Source organism: Thermobia domestica, chromosome 7 (genome assembly GCF_964235325.1).
Source record: "Thermobia domestica chromosome 7, izTheDome1.hap1.1, whole genome shotgun sequence".
In the NCBI taxonomy this organism is placed as follows: Eukaryota; Metazoa; Arthropoda; class Insecta; order Zygentoma; family Lepismatidae; genus Thermobia; species Thermobia domestica.
Window position 1 is genome coordinate 122,107,049 of NC_137460.1, and position 18,540 is coordinate 122,125,588.

An 18,540-nucleotide genomic window follows, 5' to 3' on the forward strand; every position below is an offset into this window, starting at 1 on the left:
ACAGAACGTCATAATTTTAGTTTTAAATAATTATATTCTTAAGCATAGTAATTTTATATTGTTAGTGAACATTAAATTAAAATTCAAGGATAGTTAAACTAAGCTTTCCTCAGCCAATAGAAGAAAATACATCCCTGTCATAATACTATCCTTCCTTGTCGACTTTTTTTCTTTTTCATCTTTTGTTATATCCGAATAATATCTTCTCTCAAGGTCTGCAACTTTTACTGCCAATCTTTGTATAAATGCACAAGTGCATCCTAACTAAAATCTTCTGTCTATACAATCCGACAAACAACTCTGTAAGAGCATCTTCCGGAATGTGATTAGAATTTTCTGCACAGGTCTACTATCCTGTTCGTTGATTATGGTACATATCTACTGAACATAAATCAGCAAAATGGTTAATTTGTTATACACTCTTTTATGTGTATGGTACAGTACAATACGTTATTAAAACATATTCTCATGGGAAAAACCAATTCGTGTTCCTTAGTTTTTATTGTTTTAATCATCTCAACTTTCTCCTTCTGGTAGTGTGGCAAATTTGCTTTCGCCTTGAGTTCCGTGTTCTCATCTACTTGATATCCCAGTAATGAAGCCTCCGTTACCTACGTTTCTTACAGCGATCGGTATACGTGAAATCATATAAGATACCCGTATTAACTTAATATCGTAATTTGATTGCCTCTGGTACTTAATATCGTAATTTGGTTCCTGGTTCGATCCCGGCCAAGTAAGGTTGTGGTGAACAACATCGTGCTTGTGGGTTTTCTCGGGGTACTCCCGTTTCCTCCCACTTTCTCATTCCACCAACTCTTCCATCATTATTCACTTGCTTTAATCATCGTCTCTCTTAGCCTGACGGGCATAATCGTGGGACGTTAAACTTAAAGATTTCAATATCGTATTTTTTTAGATATCCCAACGACGATATATGTTCCATGCATTACATTTTTTTACGCACGCAACGTAGAATATTCTATAAATATACTAATAAACTATGTAATTCTGTGAACTTTCTCAGTGCATTACTTGGGATGAGCACGAGACAAGATTTGTGGCTGTCTCGTCTCGAAAATATGCTGTAAAAGTGATGTCTCGACTCGAAAAATGTATATTTTCCTATTGGAAGAGCCGTGTCTCGACTCGAATTTTGTCACGAAAATCCTGTCTCGACTCGTCTCGTGCGCATCCCTATGCATTACTGTTTGTTCAAGTTTCGTACCTCTTTTCTTCTCCGTATGACGAGTGTAATCCGAATCACAATTTTTTTAAATGTTGTTTCACTACGAATTGAACCTGGGGCCACGGACACAAAAGACACGTGCGCTAACGACTATACCAGCGGGGAGGATAGTATATTACTGTCGTAAGACTTAGATAATTTACAGTTTTATATTTATAACGGGTGTTAGAGTTTTATTACAGTCTATATCTACATAAGTATAGAAATAAATCTAACGATATTGGACAACTAACTTTTCCTAGACCACTATGTCGTTTTTGATTAGTTTTGGTGCATAAGTAGACCCTGTCCTAAGGATATGTAAAAAAAAAAAAAGTCGAAAACGATTGATATTAGTGTCCAATTCAGAGTTTTCGGAGTAGCTGAAATGAATAGTGATACTCCAGTTACTGTTTAAGTTAAAATTTATTCTCATTCGCGTTCAAGTACGTTCCGACTGGAAACAATGCCTCTATCGCTGTGTATCTGTCCACGGAGATTATTTTGAAAGGGATAACTTTGATTACTAAAAATAATAAAATTCATCGTTGACACAAAATCATTCTCATTACTTTTCTAACATACTCCGTATGAGTATAGTGCCCAGTTTTTGATGTTAGTATTCCCAATTTTTATCTACCATAGTTGTGATTTTTATGTTCTGGATGGATTGAGAACAAATAATTATAAATTTGTTATGAAATTCCAAGTTTCAAATCTATTATATATATGGCAATGATATATTCAATCAATTTATATTAATAACCATAATTACAATCAAAGCATGCAGATCTATGTATGAAATTAGATTTGTATTACTATGGTGTCTGGGTCTCAAGAAAAATGTTCGAGCTCTGAATATGCATATATACCCTAACTTGTGGTCAGAACCATTGCCTTTATTGAATTAATGGATCCATAGTATACATATTTAATATGTTTATTTTTTTCTAGACTGAAGGGCACCTTCAGACATGATTCCCTTCCCCCCTCCTAAGGGATCACATTTTGTATCAATACAGTTGTTTTATTTCCTTACAGCTACTGCAGATCATATGATGTGATAACCAGAACTCTAGTGTAACATGGGTCTACCACCTACCATAATACGAAGTGGGTCCACTTCCTATATAAGCATGTATATACACGTATAGTGTCCCTTTTTTCTGTACCGAGGGTACATGAGATGGTGCCTATATTTTATGATCGAATCCGAACGACTGTAATGCATTCAATGCTCTCCCACAGGAAATACAGTTAACCCAGAACCATGTGTATCAAATGCGCCAGCACTATCCACTAGACATGGAGGGAGGGCTATATTGTAGAAGATGAACCGACTAATATTGGCGGCAGAAATTTTTAAGCGTCAAAATATTAACAGTTTATTACAAAATAGTTTTGCGAAAGTTAAGAAGAAGTATGTTAGTATCCCTCTACTTAAAATGTTAAAGAGACGCTTAACAGAAACTTTTAGCTTACTTAACATTTGCATATAATATCTAAAAGAAAACGGTTAAAATTAACTAGGAAAACTTTTTCTGTCAAGTCGTCAATAGAAATAATGGAAAATTCTTTTCAAAATCAGTCAAGGACGCAAACAGAGAAACGAAGGTCAACAAAAACCTAGTATTTTTTAAAATTTCTTTTTTGTAACCAGAGTGTGATCTGGAATTGAAAATAATAATACTATACCTTACTATAATATACTATACCATACTATACCATACTATACTATACTATAATAATAATACTACACCTTAAGCACGCCAAGCAGCATAGAGCCCGCACATAATAAATTGATGGTATAAACTACAGCAAGTACGGCTGCTGCACATGTTATGGCTGAAAGAAACGAATAAACATGTTTTTTTATATATTATTACCTAAAAAGACAATTTAAAACTAGCTCATCACAGAAAATTGATAGTAAGAACATTTAGATAGTACTAAAACTAATCTTACTGTTCTATGACTTTACAAGTACATAAAACTAAAGGGTGATATATATATAAAGCAAATACCACGTATTTGAAAGCTCTGTTGTTGTTGTTGTTGGCCTGAAACTAACGTCCCGTTCAGCACCGAGGCTAAATCAGACAATAAAATACAGTTTTAAGGTGGGTGATCCGTGTTTAGATCAACTCAGATCGAGATTGATGACTGATGCAAAAGTAGTGTTCTTTTTTCCTTTTGCTAACAATATTATTGATAATTCAAATGTGAAACGCTTTAATTCAAAAAGGTGATGACATTGGGGGCAAAATGCATTAAAGTGTTTGCAATGGAAAATGTGAAAAAAAAAAGCAACTGAAACACAATGACGAGTTTTTATTTAATGTTTTCTTTGCAAGACAAAACTAGTTTGGTCATTTTAATAACGAAAAAGAAATACGACCCATCACCTAAAATTCCTATCTATATTAATTGCGATTTAACAAGCAAATAACACAATTGTTTAAGTTGTAATTTAAAAATCAGCCATCTGTTCACCTTGAATGCTCTGGTAAAATGGAACATCTCTTCCCGAAAAATGCATAAAAGTTTTTGATCTCTAAAACTTTAAAATTGTTTCGTTACCATACTAGTTGTTACAAGTTAGATGGACTATTCAAATTATTCTACGATCTATTAATGTTATGCTTCCTAAGATTTATAATTACACTAGCGTACTCTTTCACTTAGCTTACCTGTTTCGGGATCGAACTTGTCACTTATGATATGACTTGTGGGATGAACAAAGATCGTTGGGAAAAGGGCCATCACACATAGAAAAGGTATATTCATGAAGCTACCAATCTACAAAAAAGAAGTAATCAATATTTCAGTTTGATTATATTAATATACACTTTCTTTAACAACCTATACCAAATATCTTTTCTCACTGTTAATTTTCTCATCTTCAAGGTGATATAAGCTAATGTTTACTTGCAATCTTTCTAAACATTAGTGAGTTAGATTTAACATTATATTTGCCTATTGTTTTCTAAACTATAATAATAATAATAATAATAATAATAATAATAATAATAATAATAATAATAATAATAATAATAATAATAATAATAATAATAATAATAATAATAATGCCAAGTCCAGTGATTGAAAACGATAAATACAAATTCTACTGGGATCGAGAAATCAGAACAGATGTAACGATACCTTCAAATAGACCCGACATCACCATTATCAATAAAATAGACAAACAAGTAACTTTCATAGATGTAACAGTACCATTGACTTACAGCTATGTACAACATTCAGTATGAAAACAAGCAAATCTAAAAACCTGGCAGACGAAATCAAAATGTTATGGAATGGCAGAAAGTTACAGTAAGACCAATCATTATTTCAACTACAACAGTTGTTCCTAAAAGTACTGTGACGCAACTGGAACAGATGAACACAAAACATCTCCTAACAAACCTACAAAAATCAGTAATATTAGACACCTGTCACATAGTTAGGAAATTCTTTTGAGAATAAGAACTCTTCAGATAATCTGAACATGCCAGAGACAGCCATCGGATTATTAAGCTGAACATGCGCTCTGACTACGTGGGTGCTCCGGGTCTCCAGCACCCACAAGATTTTTAGTTTGGGCACGGGTTTGAACTCATTTCTATTACGTTGAAGTCAGCCGTGTTACCAACTGAGCTAGGGCAGCCCCAACTTATCCTTATAGTACCGGTATATTTAACTTTATACAGCACAGCCCTTTATGACGGTGATCATAAAAAATTTTAACTAAAAATAAATAATTCAAATATCGAAACTTCCCTGAAAATATATAACACGCCTCGCCATTGATATGCACCCACATAAGTTTTAGAAAGTCGGCGCCGTTGATGCTGAAACCGGTTTAAACCGAGATACAGCGAAAATAATAATAATAATAATAATAATAATAATAATAATAATAATAATAATAATAATAATAATAATAATAATAATAATAATATGTAAAGTTCACTTCGCCCCATATTAGAAAGAACATTATAAGTGTTGACTACCTTCGTTAAGTTTGCTTTTTAGCCCATTGATTTATGTTGGGAATATTTCTTTCCGAATTCTCTTAAATAAAGCGGAATTTTAATTATGTGATCTTACTGGTTTGCTCATGAAGTCTCTCTAAATGTCTCTTATTTTTAGAAATTGCGTTAAAACTGATACAAAGAACTAATGAGATCATGCCACTAGTTAAAATTTTTCACGCTTAGATATAAGTATTTCTAATTGCATTTTTTAAAATACTAATTCGAGGATACTGAGTAACATTGAAGTATTTTCAAAACATACCCTTAATTCGATAAAGAGAAGAAAATGATCTGAAATTTGGGATCCTCAATAGTAACAGTTGCATTTCTAATTCTCCTCTTAATACTAATTTGAGAATATTGAATCCGATTGATTTTCAAACACATCTGTCCATGGAATCATAAAAAATACCACAAAGTGGGAATATTAATATTTATGTATCTATCTATGTCCCAGGATACTGAGTGGACGGTACTAGGAGCACGTGGTAAGGTTCGCCTCAAACTTTAATCTTCGTTACTATTCTCACTACTTATTATTATTGTTATATATTATTATTTTATTTTTAGATATTTATTGTTATTGTTATATATTTGTTATTCTCATACATTTATTATTTAATTTCTTCCTTTCGATTTTTATTAACTTTTTCAACAGCTTTTGGTTTCTTAAATTTTGCTATAGTCGTTCCTAATTTTATTTACGCCAGACGGTTTTGATCGTGACGGGAACAAATAGCCTCGAGGATGACGCTCCCATTAATCTTTAATCAATCAATCAATCAATCAATCAATGTATCTATCTATCTATCTATCTATGTATCTATCTATTTATATCCCAAATTTGAGATCATTTTCCTGGACACCCAATGGTTACACATACGTTTAAAAATAGTTCCGTTGGATTCAGTGTTTTAAAATTCGTATAAAATGTGCAATTTTAACTGTGGTCAAATGTGGGCAATCGGTATTCTAAATACCCCAACTTTGAGATGACTTTTTCGTGACCTAGTGAACGAATATGTTCAAATTTCATTTTATTTATTTAGTGTAAAAATTAGTGTAAAAAGTGAGTGTAAAATTAGTGTAAAGCGCAAATTTAGTGTAAATAGCACAGTTAAAAAAGTTTCCAAGGACGAACAATCTTAATATTGACATAAGCGGCACATCAAAAATCTTAAAGTTCAGGTCATTTTTCTTCTGATTTTATGGATGGACATGTTTAAAAATTAATTTCGATTGTAATCAGCATTCTTCAAATTTGTATTTAAAAAACGTAATTAGAAATATATCCAAGAGTGGAAAATTTTATTGTTTGCATCCCCGGCCAAATTTATTGCGGACAACATCGTGTCTGTGGGTTTTGTCGGGGGTTTCCTCCCGTTTCCTCCCACTTTCTCATCCCACCACTTCTTCCATAATCATTCACTTGTTTTACGAGATCATCCGTCTCCCTTATCCTCAAAGGGTGTAATCATAGAAGTTACACTGAAAGATTTCATTTCGTAACATGTTTATTATTTGTATGAACGACACTTCAAAGTGCTCAACTTTGGATTTTTTTTTTTTTTCGTGATCTCACGAACAGTATGATTTAAAATAGTTCCAGTGGATTCTGCATTCTCAAATTAGTCTCTAAAAATGTAATTAGAAATTCATCTACGAGTGGGTAGTTTTCACGAGTGGCATGATCGTAGCTCTTTAATATTAATAGACCCAATTACTTAAACAATAATCACTAAAATTATGCAAAATCCATTTTAATTTTCAAGGAAAAAATGAACTACTTCAGTTTAACGTCCCACGATTATGCCCTTTAGGCTAAGGGAGACGATAATTCAGACAAGTGAACGATGATTGAAGGATTGGTGGAATGAAAAAGTGGAGGAAGCTGGAGTGCCCCGAGTAAACCCACGGACACTATGTTGTCCACCACAAATTTACTTGGTCGGGGGTTGAATCAGAGACCTCACGCACAAGATGTAAATACTCTAGTACAGAGCACTATGCCTCCTATAATTTTCTCGAAGAAAGGTACACCTTGTCTCAAAAAGGTTGAGCGCATTCTTTACTGGTGTTTTGAGGCAATAATTTTCTAAGTCCAGCTTCGGGTATCTTCGGGAAAAAGTAAGCCAGGTTCGAACCTCCAAGCCAGCCTTTGCAATCGGGAAAAAGTTTGCAGATGTGTTTTTCTTCTTTTCAATATAATAAGACTTGTTACCAAGTGTTTAAAAAAGCAACATTGATTGAAATACTTAATGATACAAGATTTCGAAACTTTTTTTTTTTTAATGTCAGCACATGCTTGTTTGTCATTTAGCTCTCCATACGTAATGGAACATTTAAATACGTTAAAGAATCTTTCCATATGTAAAAGAATGCTCAAAGTTAAGAAATATAACATAATTATCGCCTGAGTACTAAAATAAAAGTCAAAGTAGAATAGAAACAGCGTTTGTAATGGATATGAACGTCATAATTATCTTGAGATCCGTTATACATCGCTAGAAGCATGGCTCTGGAAGTCGTTGTGCTAGCTCATTGGTAAGCTGTCGGATTTCAAATCATAAGGTTGTGAGTTCGAATGCCGTCTAGGTTAATTTTTTTTAATTATATTTTCCGCAATGCATGAAAAATTATATAAAATAATTACATTAGAATACATAAGTTGTGTATATATAACATAATCATTGCAGAACATAGTAATTATTATGTTTAAAATATAACATCTGAGATAATTTTCACAGTAGGTCGGTATTATATATGAGGATGTAAATACAAGTTAAGAAACTCGTTCAATAGCAATAAATAAATCATGTAGTGTATTTATTTGCAGCTATTTGTCATATAGAGGGTAATTCTCAACATTCATAATACAGAATGCCATTTATGTTCTTGAAAAGGTATTCGATGCATAAACAGAAGGTATAAACAGAGAATCCAAAGTCGGAACGCTCGCAAAAAAAAATTCATGAACCCCAAAGGTCACGTGAGCAGACTGGAATTGTCCTTATGAAGCATGCCACAGCAGAAAGTCTTTACATAGATTTTCAATTCAATTCCTGATATATGCTTTTGCAATGTGGAAGTGGTGATGCCTTGAGTCGCCCTCTCTCGCTCGCTCGCTCGCTCGCTCACTCTCTATTTATACAGAATATAAAAATGGATTTATGTGTGCATTTCAACATAATTCTGATATATCTAGAGCAATTTTAACTATATTTCTTACAGTCTGGAAAAAGAGTACTGTCGGGATATATATCAAAAATGCTAGAAACGGGTCGATATTAGTATCGAATCCATAGTTTCGTGGTCGCTTAGGTGAATAGTTCTACTTTCAATTCAAGTCCAATTAAGCTCCCATTAGTACCCAGGGTGGTTACGTAGCGACATAAAGATATCGAAATCATTCGATATTAGAATCGAATCGTAAGTTTTCAGCGCCGCTAACAGTGCAGCATTTCCCATTAGTCCATATTAGTCCACATTTCACATTGGTCCCATTGCCTAGAGGGCAACATATTTGCAGAGAGCAAAGTTTAAAACTTGAATAATATTTTATTTTTTTCCGTATGAAAAAGTTATAAATCAAGAGTAAATATACTATTTCACGAACAATCCTCTTTTACTATTCTAATATGTTTAATAATAGCGTAAGAAATCTAATAGTAATTCAGAACATGTTTCACAGTTGTTATTTTTTGTTACATAGTTGTAGCTGTAGCATGTAGTGAGTGGAATTTAACTGTAATAAATTCACTAATTAACCATATTCGAATTAAGTTTTATTTTTAAGTTCGGGATGAAGGGGCGGAGAAATATGTAGTTATTGGGGGCACCGAGCTTTTCTACATTTTACTTTCAAGATCTCCATTTTTCTTTTGTCATTTGTTCTTAATAAAAAAGTTCAGTCACTTTTGGATTGTCATAGAATAGTAGGAGTTGGATTTTGGGATGCAGCCTGTGAGATTCTAGAGGAGCTAACTGCTTGAAAAAATATTTTTGAATCATCTGTAACATATGAAATAAGGATATGTCTGCGTAATCATCACGGTCAAATTGCAAAGTCAAATGAATTGACGTTTGGTATATAATCAGGCTCCAATCCCAACTGGGAAGTTATCATACGCGTGTCACTTTCATTATAATACATATCCTTAGGGGGAGTAGAAGTCCGAATTTTTGCGAAAAATTTAGTATCTCACAAGCCGTTCAACTGAGAGCTGAAATTCAGCATATAACTCTTTATTAAAAATAAAGAGTATATGTCCTGGCATTTTTTAAAATTATCTTTTATGAGAGGGGGGACGGGGGTGCATTTTCTATATATTGGAAATTGGTAGTGGGTTGATTTGTAAAAATAATCGAAAACGATTGATATTAGTTGAGAAACAGATTGAGTAATGCAAACTAAAGTTCTTTTTGAATTTTATACCCACTGCTTTCTATTTATAATTGCTGAAGCTGGTGTTTAATATATGGAGCGTTCCGAGCATAAGGCAATCAAGCCATAAAGTTAGAGAAAAATGGCCATAAAATTTGTAGTCTAAACTTAATTACATGGGCATTTTCAATTAGTATGGCGTGCTTAATTATATAGAAAATTAGTTTCTCTCTCTCTCTCTCTCTTTTTTTTTTTTTTTTTTTTTTTTTTTTTTACGTTGGTCTACTTTTCCTTGATTTGAAACTTTCAAACTTCACCCTATTTTCTACTGAAATGTGTCTGTAAGGCAACAAAGAAATAATTATATATGATAAATTTAAATTCATTTTAATTTGGAAGATGAGAAACACTTTACCATTATACAATATCGTAAAGGTCAGACCCACCAGTATTGTAACAGAGAGGTGCTTGAGCCATTAACGGTAGAAATTCAAACTCCGATAAGTGATAATTTCACAGTCTTGTTTTATTACAAGTGTAACCTCTTTAGTCAATGGAGAGCAGGGGTGGATCCAGGACCGACTTCTGGGAGGGGCGGTGGATTGTCATACTGCTACTTTTAAGGGCTTCAAACTTTGGGATGGGTTTTATTTATATATGTAAAATAAGAAAGTTTCCTCTTCTGGGGGGGGGCGATCACCCCGCTCGCCCCCCCTGGATCCGCCCCTGATGGAGAGGAGGACGTGGGCCATCGGTCAGAGTTGATGTCGATGGATTTTGGTGGGTCGGAGTTGGTCACAATGGTTCAGAGTGGTTCATAGTTGGTGGTGGGTCAGAGTGGATCACGATGGTTGATGGATCAGAGTGGGCCAATGGGGCATTTGGGTGGTGGGTGATAGTGGGTCATGATGGGCCATGGATCAAATTTTCATTGACCCACACCATCTCTGGTTAAAATTATACTAAAGATAAGAGGCACCGAAGATGCATGTCTGTTATTATGCTCAAATTTTGCTCATGGATAGTACTCCACCAAGAAGCAATAAATCTGAAATGGTTCACGGTATCACCTTCTAGAACTCGAGATGTAGGGGTTTGTCTGATTGGCTAAATTAAGACGTCAATGATTTATCCTTCAACAACCAAGCTTTTTATGATCGTTTCCGTGGGGAAGTCAGAAGAACACGTGCCTAGTAATCGTAATATTGATAGTTTGCGTCCACCCCGGGTATTTGTTTTGTGTTTTTTTTTTGATTCACCTAAATATAAACAAATCACACATATAGGCATTTTGACATATTTTGGGAGAGTAATTTTGTGGTTCGTTGGCGTTTCATCGCGTCTCTGCTGCTGGTAGTAAAGTTTTCAAAATGGAACTTGGGCCACCGCGGATTGTCGCTGCGGGGCCACCAATTTTTGATGAGAGGTCAATAGTTGATCATCTGTAGCCCAACGACGCTTACAGCTTAGAGTAATGAACGATGTCTTTGCCTTGTAGAGTTCATGACTACCGACGTCGGCAGTCAACTAGCTTTTAGTATTCCATCCATTTTACTAACCATCTATTGTTCATGTTTGTACACGGTGTTGTCATAATAATAATAATAATAATAATAATAATAATAATAATAATAATAATAATAATAATAATAATAATAATAATAATAATAATAATAATAATAATTATTATTATTATTATTATTATTATTATTATTATTATTATTATTATTATTATTATTTGTAGTAATAGTACTATAATTGATGATAGAATAATTATTGTCTATGTATTGTCTAGGTAGGACTACACACAGGATTTGGCTCGTTTTGGTTCGACTTGACTCTAATCCGAGTCGAGTTGGAAGATATTTTTCGCGCCGAGTCCAAGAGTAGACCTCAAAGATGTCTGTTTCGAGTCGAGTCTAGTTTCAAAGAAAAATCGTTCGTGCCCATCCCTACTAATGAGAGCTTAATCGGAGTTAAGCGAAATTGAAAGTCTCACTATTTATCTAAGCGACCTCGAAAACTATGAATCTAATATCGATCATTTTCTAGCAATCTTTTATATGTATCCCCCTCCCATTCACCATAGGTAACCCGACAGCACTCTTTTTGAAACCATAAGAAATGTGGTTAAAATTACTCTAGGCCAGTGGTTCTCAATCTAATTCCTATCACGATCCCCTTTTATCACACGCTCTTGCCAGCGAACCTTTTATAATTTGTTTTATAATAAGCTTGTGTGGGATTTTTAACATACCTATTTCTATAATAGTAGAATCCATTTTTTTGTTTATAGTGTACAGTGCCATGGAAAATCAGCGCCCGGGGCGAGAGTATAGTACGATGTCACCGTATATATGAGTGACGTCGACAGACTAGCTACGAAGCGCCACCATGGTTGGCACGAAGCTCAATAACATTTTCAAAATAAACCCTACCTTTCCTTAATTTTGAGCACATTTTATTACGTTTTTCCTTCTATTTTACACATGTGCACATGCACTTTCCTAACATGAGTAACACACTTCCTCCGAAATGTGTGGCCCCTTTTTTCGGCGCCCGGCACTGACAGTGGATACAGTAACTGTAATATCTATATTCCCAACGACGAAGGTGCTGGTTCAAGATGGATGTTAAACTCCTTCATTGAAGAGGCCATTAACGTATCCGATCTAAGCCCACAACTTCTTGACCAAATAATAGAATGATCATGCGACAAGTCTTTGCAACTGGTTTTTTGTAACGAAGACTTGGACAAGTTCTGCCTGATGAGGAGAGAAGAATATCCTGGTCTGGGCATTGCTGCTTTAAAAGTAATAATTCCATTTGCTATATCGTACTTGTGCGAATGTTTTTTTTTTTTTTATGGTAAACATTAAAACAAAGATAAGAAATCGCTTATCAGTTGAAAATGGCTTGATAATGTTCGTCATGAAGATTGAACCGGACATTGCTGCACTAGTGAAATTACACCATGCTTAGGTGTTTCATTAGGTTTTAATTTTTATTGTATTTCAATGTGGAGGTTTTGTTGCATGTGTATTTTTCTAGTATTTCTATATACAGTTCTTATTAGTTTTATATCATACCTCTTTGATTTAAATTCATTTTTAAACAACTCTACTAACTAACTAACTCTATGGCCTATGGAACCCGGAGGTTCAATGCCGCGTTCACAAAAGCTCTACACTGACTTCTATCCTTAGCCAATTGGATCCAGTTTCTACTTTGTATTCTTATCTCAGCGAGATCCATCTTAATATTGTCCTCCCATCTGCGCCTAGGTCTTCCTAATGGTCGTTTTCCGATTGATCTTCCAGTCAAGATTTTGAAAGCGTTTCTACTTGCTTCCATTCTAGCTACATGACCTGCCCACCTAAGCCTTCTAGACTTGACGACTCTAACAATGTTGAGTGAACCGTATAAATTATGTAGTTCCTCGTTATGAAGTTTCCGTTCCCCATTCCCGTTCCTCTTGGGTCCGAATATTCGTCTAAGGATCTTGTTCTCAAATACTTTCAGTCTATGTTCTTCCCTCAGAGTAAGCGACCATGTTTCGCAACCATACAGAACAACAGGCATGATTATCGTTTTGTATATTTTAAGCTTCAAATTTCTCGACAGAATTCGCGACGACAAGATACTTTGAACCGAATAGTAACACGAATTCTACACCCTTTGATAATGTTCAGTAGACTTATTTTTTATTGTTCTTTACAGTGTGTATAAAAAATAAAAGTATGCCTATCAGAACAAAATTAAAACTAATATTTAAAAATAATTTCTGGTATTAGATTCTAACTATATTTATCTCTTCCGCCTATCTTCGCGATCCCCTAGGGGCCGCGACTTCCAGGTTGAGAAACCCTGCTTTAGGCATACATGAGTTATGTTGGAACATACATACATACACTTTTATGTGTATAAATGCAGATAAGAGAGAGTTGAGAGAGAGCGATTAAGGAATTACCGCTCTCAATCTCTTCACTTTACTTTTGCGATTCGCGAATTTCTTACGTGACAGTTTGGGGCTAGCTAGTTTTTTTGTCTTGGACCACGATCCGATTTTCGATATGCTCTACCTAAATGCTGTAATGCGAATATTGAGAAGTTATCTGCGATGAAAGTAGCTGCAAATAAATACATTACATAACTTATTTATTGCTATTACACGATTTTTTAAATTTGTATTCAATATTCACACATAACACACCGACGTTCTGTCTATACCTCAGATGTTATATTTTAAAGATAAGAATTACTTATGTCGTGAAATGATATGAATATATATATTCAACTGATATATACAACTGATGATATGAATATATATATTCAACTGATATATACAACTGATGAATTGTAATGTAACTATTTTACATAATTTTCATGCATTGAGGAAAGTAGAATATCATAAAAGAATTTCACCTGAACGGGTATCGAACTCACGATTTAAACGCTCGGTGGTGTACCACTGAGCTAACATGACCGCTTTTCGGAAGCTGCTTCTGAAATATAACTGAGCTCATACGTAAATGCTCTTTTCCGTATGGAAATCACAATGACGAAACGAGAGTGGGAATACATAGTCTCGAAATATTGTATCATTAAGTATTTCAATGTTACTTTTTTCTACACTTAATACCATTTCAACATGTCTTATTATATTTAACAGAAGGAAAAACATATCTGTACATCGTTTCCCGATTACTAAGGTTGGCTTTGGAGGTTCGAACCAGCAGCTTTAGTTTACTGTTTTCCGAAGATACCCGAAGTTGGACTTCGAAAGAGTTTGTCTCAAAACAGCTATCATCATATCGCTCAATCTGTTTGGTATATGGTATATGTTTTTATACGTGTAAAGTCAGTATAACAATTCATTCTTTAAACAGCTTTCGTATGTATTAATATTCCTTTATAAAAACTGTTTTTGATATCATTATTACGGCGCACCATTTTCAGATTTCCTTCGCGAGTCGTTGACCAAGTCGTTCCCCACTAGCGTTGCCAGACTCACAGCTCGGAATTATTCCAAAACCTGATCGAACTTATGCTAGATTCGGTCAAATTATGCTAGATCCTCATAATTACTAATTCAGGAGTTAAAAAAAAAACGAAGTTGAGATACGATAACGTAACTTAAAATACACAGAGAGCAAGAATGCATGGATAGAACTCAATACTTCACGCACCAAAATTTTAACTCAACTAAATTAATGCAGTCGTTGCCAGACTCAATGGCGTATATATCGTATAAATGAATGCAAAGTTTTTGTTTACATATTTTGAAAGAAAATTACTTCGCAGCATAAGCGGAGTTGGGAATCGTCTGCTGGGGGGGGGGGGGCGGCATATTTTTGGTCGGTCTCGGAGCTGTCATTTCAGGAATAAATATGATCATGAAGTCAGAAATAAAGATGGTGAAGTTGTCAAAAAGTTGGGGGGAGAATGGCCCCCATAGCTCCGCCCATGCCTCGGAGTTAAAGGATTAGAAAACCCTGGGTGGAGCCACAAAATAGCCCAAAGACGTTTCGAACTTACTTCGGAAAATAAGACTGCCTGTATGGTTTACCAACTGTATGAATCAATGGAAGAGGATAAATTTCTGCCGTTCTTTTTCTTCCCACGACCAACTTCTTTTTCATCTCCAGGTTTTACGGCTTTTTGATAAACTTGCTGAAATTGTGCTAGATTTGGGCAGGATGCTAAAAGCAAGATGCTAGATGCTAGAGACATGCAAATTATGCTAGATCTAGCATCATTATGCTAGATCTGGCAACGCTGTTCCCCACAATAGGCATGTCGTGCAAGTAATCAATCACACGTCAGGTACTAGCTTTTACCTATTGCTTCCTTCTCACAGCTCAGAACATTGGTAACTATGGATAGACGTACAGCAGTAATTACTTTATGGGAGTTGGAAGGTTATTGTGCAACTGCAGCTAGCAGGCGAGTAGGTGTCCCGGCCTCTACAGGAAGGCGATGGATTCGGAAATATGGCGCTACAGGTCAGACTGATAATTTACGATCTCCTGGTCGTCCGCATGTGTCAACCGAAGCCCAAGATGCGAGATTAGTAAACGAAGCCCGGTTAGACCCACTAAGGACGTCTAGACAGCTAAGGGAAGTTTCTCTCTTTCCTGGTAGTAAGCATACAGCTCTGCGAAGACTTCGTCATGCTGGGTTACGTGGCCGTGTTGCTGCCGTGAAGGAAAAACTCTCAGACGACCACAAAATTTACCGTCTCGCGTTTGCACAGGCGAATGTGGGTCTCAATTGGGAAAACGTAGTTTTCTCAGATGAATCCATATTCACAACATCAAAGGAGGGACGCCGTTTTGTGTATCGTCCGAGAGGCACCCGATATGACCATGGATATGTGGCTGCTTGCAATCGCAGTGGCCATGTATCTATTTTATGTTGGGGTTGGATTTCCAGTCGCGGAGCAGGACAGCTTCACAGAATTGAAGGACATCTGGGCAATGCTCAGTACTTAGACATTATCAGTAATATCATGGTGCTATCTGTACGGGTATTTCAGCCTGATGGTGTAATTCAGTTCCAGCAATACCAGTCGCCAATACATACTTCCCGTGTGATTCAGGAATGGTTCGCAGGACACCCTGAGATTGATTTAATCGACTGGCCGCTCGTGGGGCAGACCTCAATCTCATGGAAAATATGTGGGCAGAAGTGAAGCGTACTCTAAGGGAAAGTTGGCCTGAGGCAGATCCACCAAGAACTCAGGATGACCTGTGGCATCTTGTTTCCGAAGCATGGCTGGAGGTAGGGGAAGGAGATAGATTTGTCACCCATGTAATAGATTCCATGCCCAGAAGAATGGAGCGTGTAATAAATTCAGAAGGGTCTTGGACACAATATTAATGTCCCCGCCTTAACTCCCGAAAACAGCCCTTTTCAGGGCTACCTAAACGCTTCTGAAAATATTTCTAGAAGTAAACCACTCCTTGTATCCGATTTCTGTGCAATCCTACTAACAAAAGAATGATAATTAGCTGTAGGCTTTGAACTCAAGACCTCTTTATTGGCAAGTCAGTACTCTACCAGTGAGCTAACATGAACACGCAAACCCAACCTGAAGAAACACGACTTTCAATTTCTGGTATTCGATGACAATGATGCTCATATACTTGGCAAATGTTGTATTCAACTTGGGATATTCCGCAACACACACACACACACACATAAACAAAGCGAAAGAGAGAGAGAGAGAGAGAGAGAGAGAGAGAGAGAGAGATGAATATACAAAAGCATATTCAACGTATTGGAATGAGACTCTAAGTAACGACATTCCGTTCTAAAGAGAATTTGTGTTTCTTCCCGTGACGTTAAGGGGATCGGGAAAAGTTATGTGTCTTGAAGCAGGATACGACTTTGGATACTCTGTTTATACACTGTCTATATCCGTAGGAATATATTGTATTTCACGAATGTAAATGACATGCTGTAATGAGAATATTGAGAAGTTACATCTGTATGACAAATAGATGCAAATAAAGACACTACATAACTTATTTATTGCTATTAAATGATTTTCCTAACTTGTATTTACATCCTCATATATAATACCGACCTACTGTGAAAATTATCTCAGATGTTATATTTTAAACATAATAATTACTATGTTCTGCAATGATTATGTTATATATACACAACTTATGTATTCTAATGTAATTATTTTATATAATTTTTCATGCATTGCGGAAAATATAATTTTAAAAAAAGGATTAACCTAGACGGGATTCGAACTCTTAACCTTATGATTTGAAATCCGACAGCTTACCAATGAACTAACACAAGGACTTCTAGAAATAAGCTTCTAGCGATGTATAACGGATCTCAAGATAATTATGACATTCATATCCATTACAAACGCTGTTTCTATTCTACTTTGACTTTTATTTTAGTACTCAGGCGATAATTATATTCTATTTCTTAACTTTGAGCATTCTTTTACATATGGAAAGATTCTTTAATGTATTTAAATGTTCCATTACGTATGGAGAGCTAAATGACAAACAAGCATGTGCTGACATTTAAAAAAAAAAAAAGTTTCGAAATATTGTATCATTAAGTATTTCAATCAATGTTGCTTTTTTAAACACTTGGTAACAAGTCTTATTATATTTAAAAGAAGAAAAACACATCTGCAAACTTTTTCCCGATTGCAAAGGCTGGCTTGGAGGTTCGAACCTGGCTTACTTTTTCCCGAAGATACCCGAAGCTGGACTTAGAAATTTTTTGCCTCAAAACACCAATAAAGAATGCGCTCAACCTTTTTGAGACAAGGTGTACATTTAAAAAAATTTGAAACAGAAATCATTAGAATCAAGGCATTAAAATTCAAGTTGATTTCAAAGAACATATAAAAAATAGTTCCTCCTAAACAAAGACGACTCAGGTATTCAACATCCTCAGAACCATAAACAACCAATCAATTCTTTTCTGCATGCCCTCTTCCTTTCCTCAAAATAGCAATATCTATCAATAAAATGTCATAAATAGTTCTGATTTCTAATAACGCCCTCCCTCATACGTAAGCCCTAATTAAAAGGACGTTTCTGTTCCGCTGGGAATTATAGATCTTTATACTGTTGTTTTACAAAAGTCTTACGTGACTTATGCTTTTTGAGACCTACTTTTAAAATTTAAATAACTCACCCACAGTATAACGTCATGATGTCGCACTTTCGATACTTCGCTATAACTCGGTAAAAATAAGCTCTTTCTCATTCAAGTTTTTAAATTATTGTATTTACAATTTTGTTTAACAATTGTCAACATCTGGAGCTCAGATATAGCAGCCCAAGGCTGGACGTAGAAGAGGGGAGGCCGACCACCTCTCCGGAGTTGTTAAATTGTGATTAAACGCA

General features: G+C 35.2%; 1 protein-coding gene across 4 annotated transcripts in view; it reads right to left on the reverse strand.

Moving 5' to 3' along the window:
* LOC145690382 (uncharacterized) overlaps positions 1-18,540 on the reverse strand; it is a 161,969-nt gene that overhangs the window by 18,353 nt on the left and 125,076 nt on the right. For all 4 annotated transcript variants that reach the window (XM_081765212.1, XM_081765215.1, XM_081765216.1 and 1 more), the window contains exons 3-4: positions 3,919-4,027; positions 2,988-3,073 (exon numbers count right to left, since the gene is read on the reverse strand). In XM_081765212.1, coding sequence (XP_081621338.1) covers positions 2,988-3,073; positions 3,919-4,027 — 195 coding nt within the window. The remainder of the gene's footprint in view (positions 1-2,987; positions 3,074-3,918; positions 4,028-18,540) is intronic.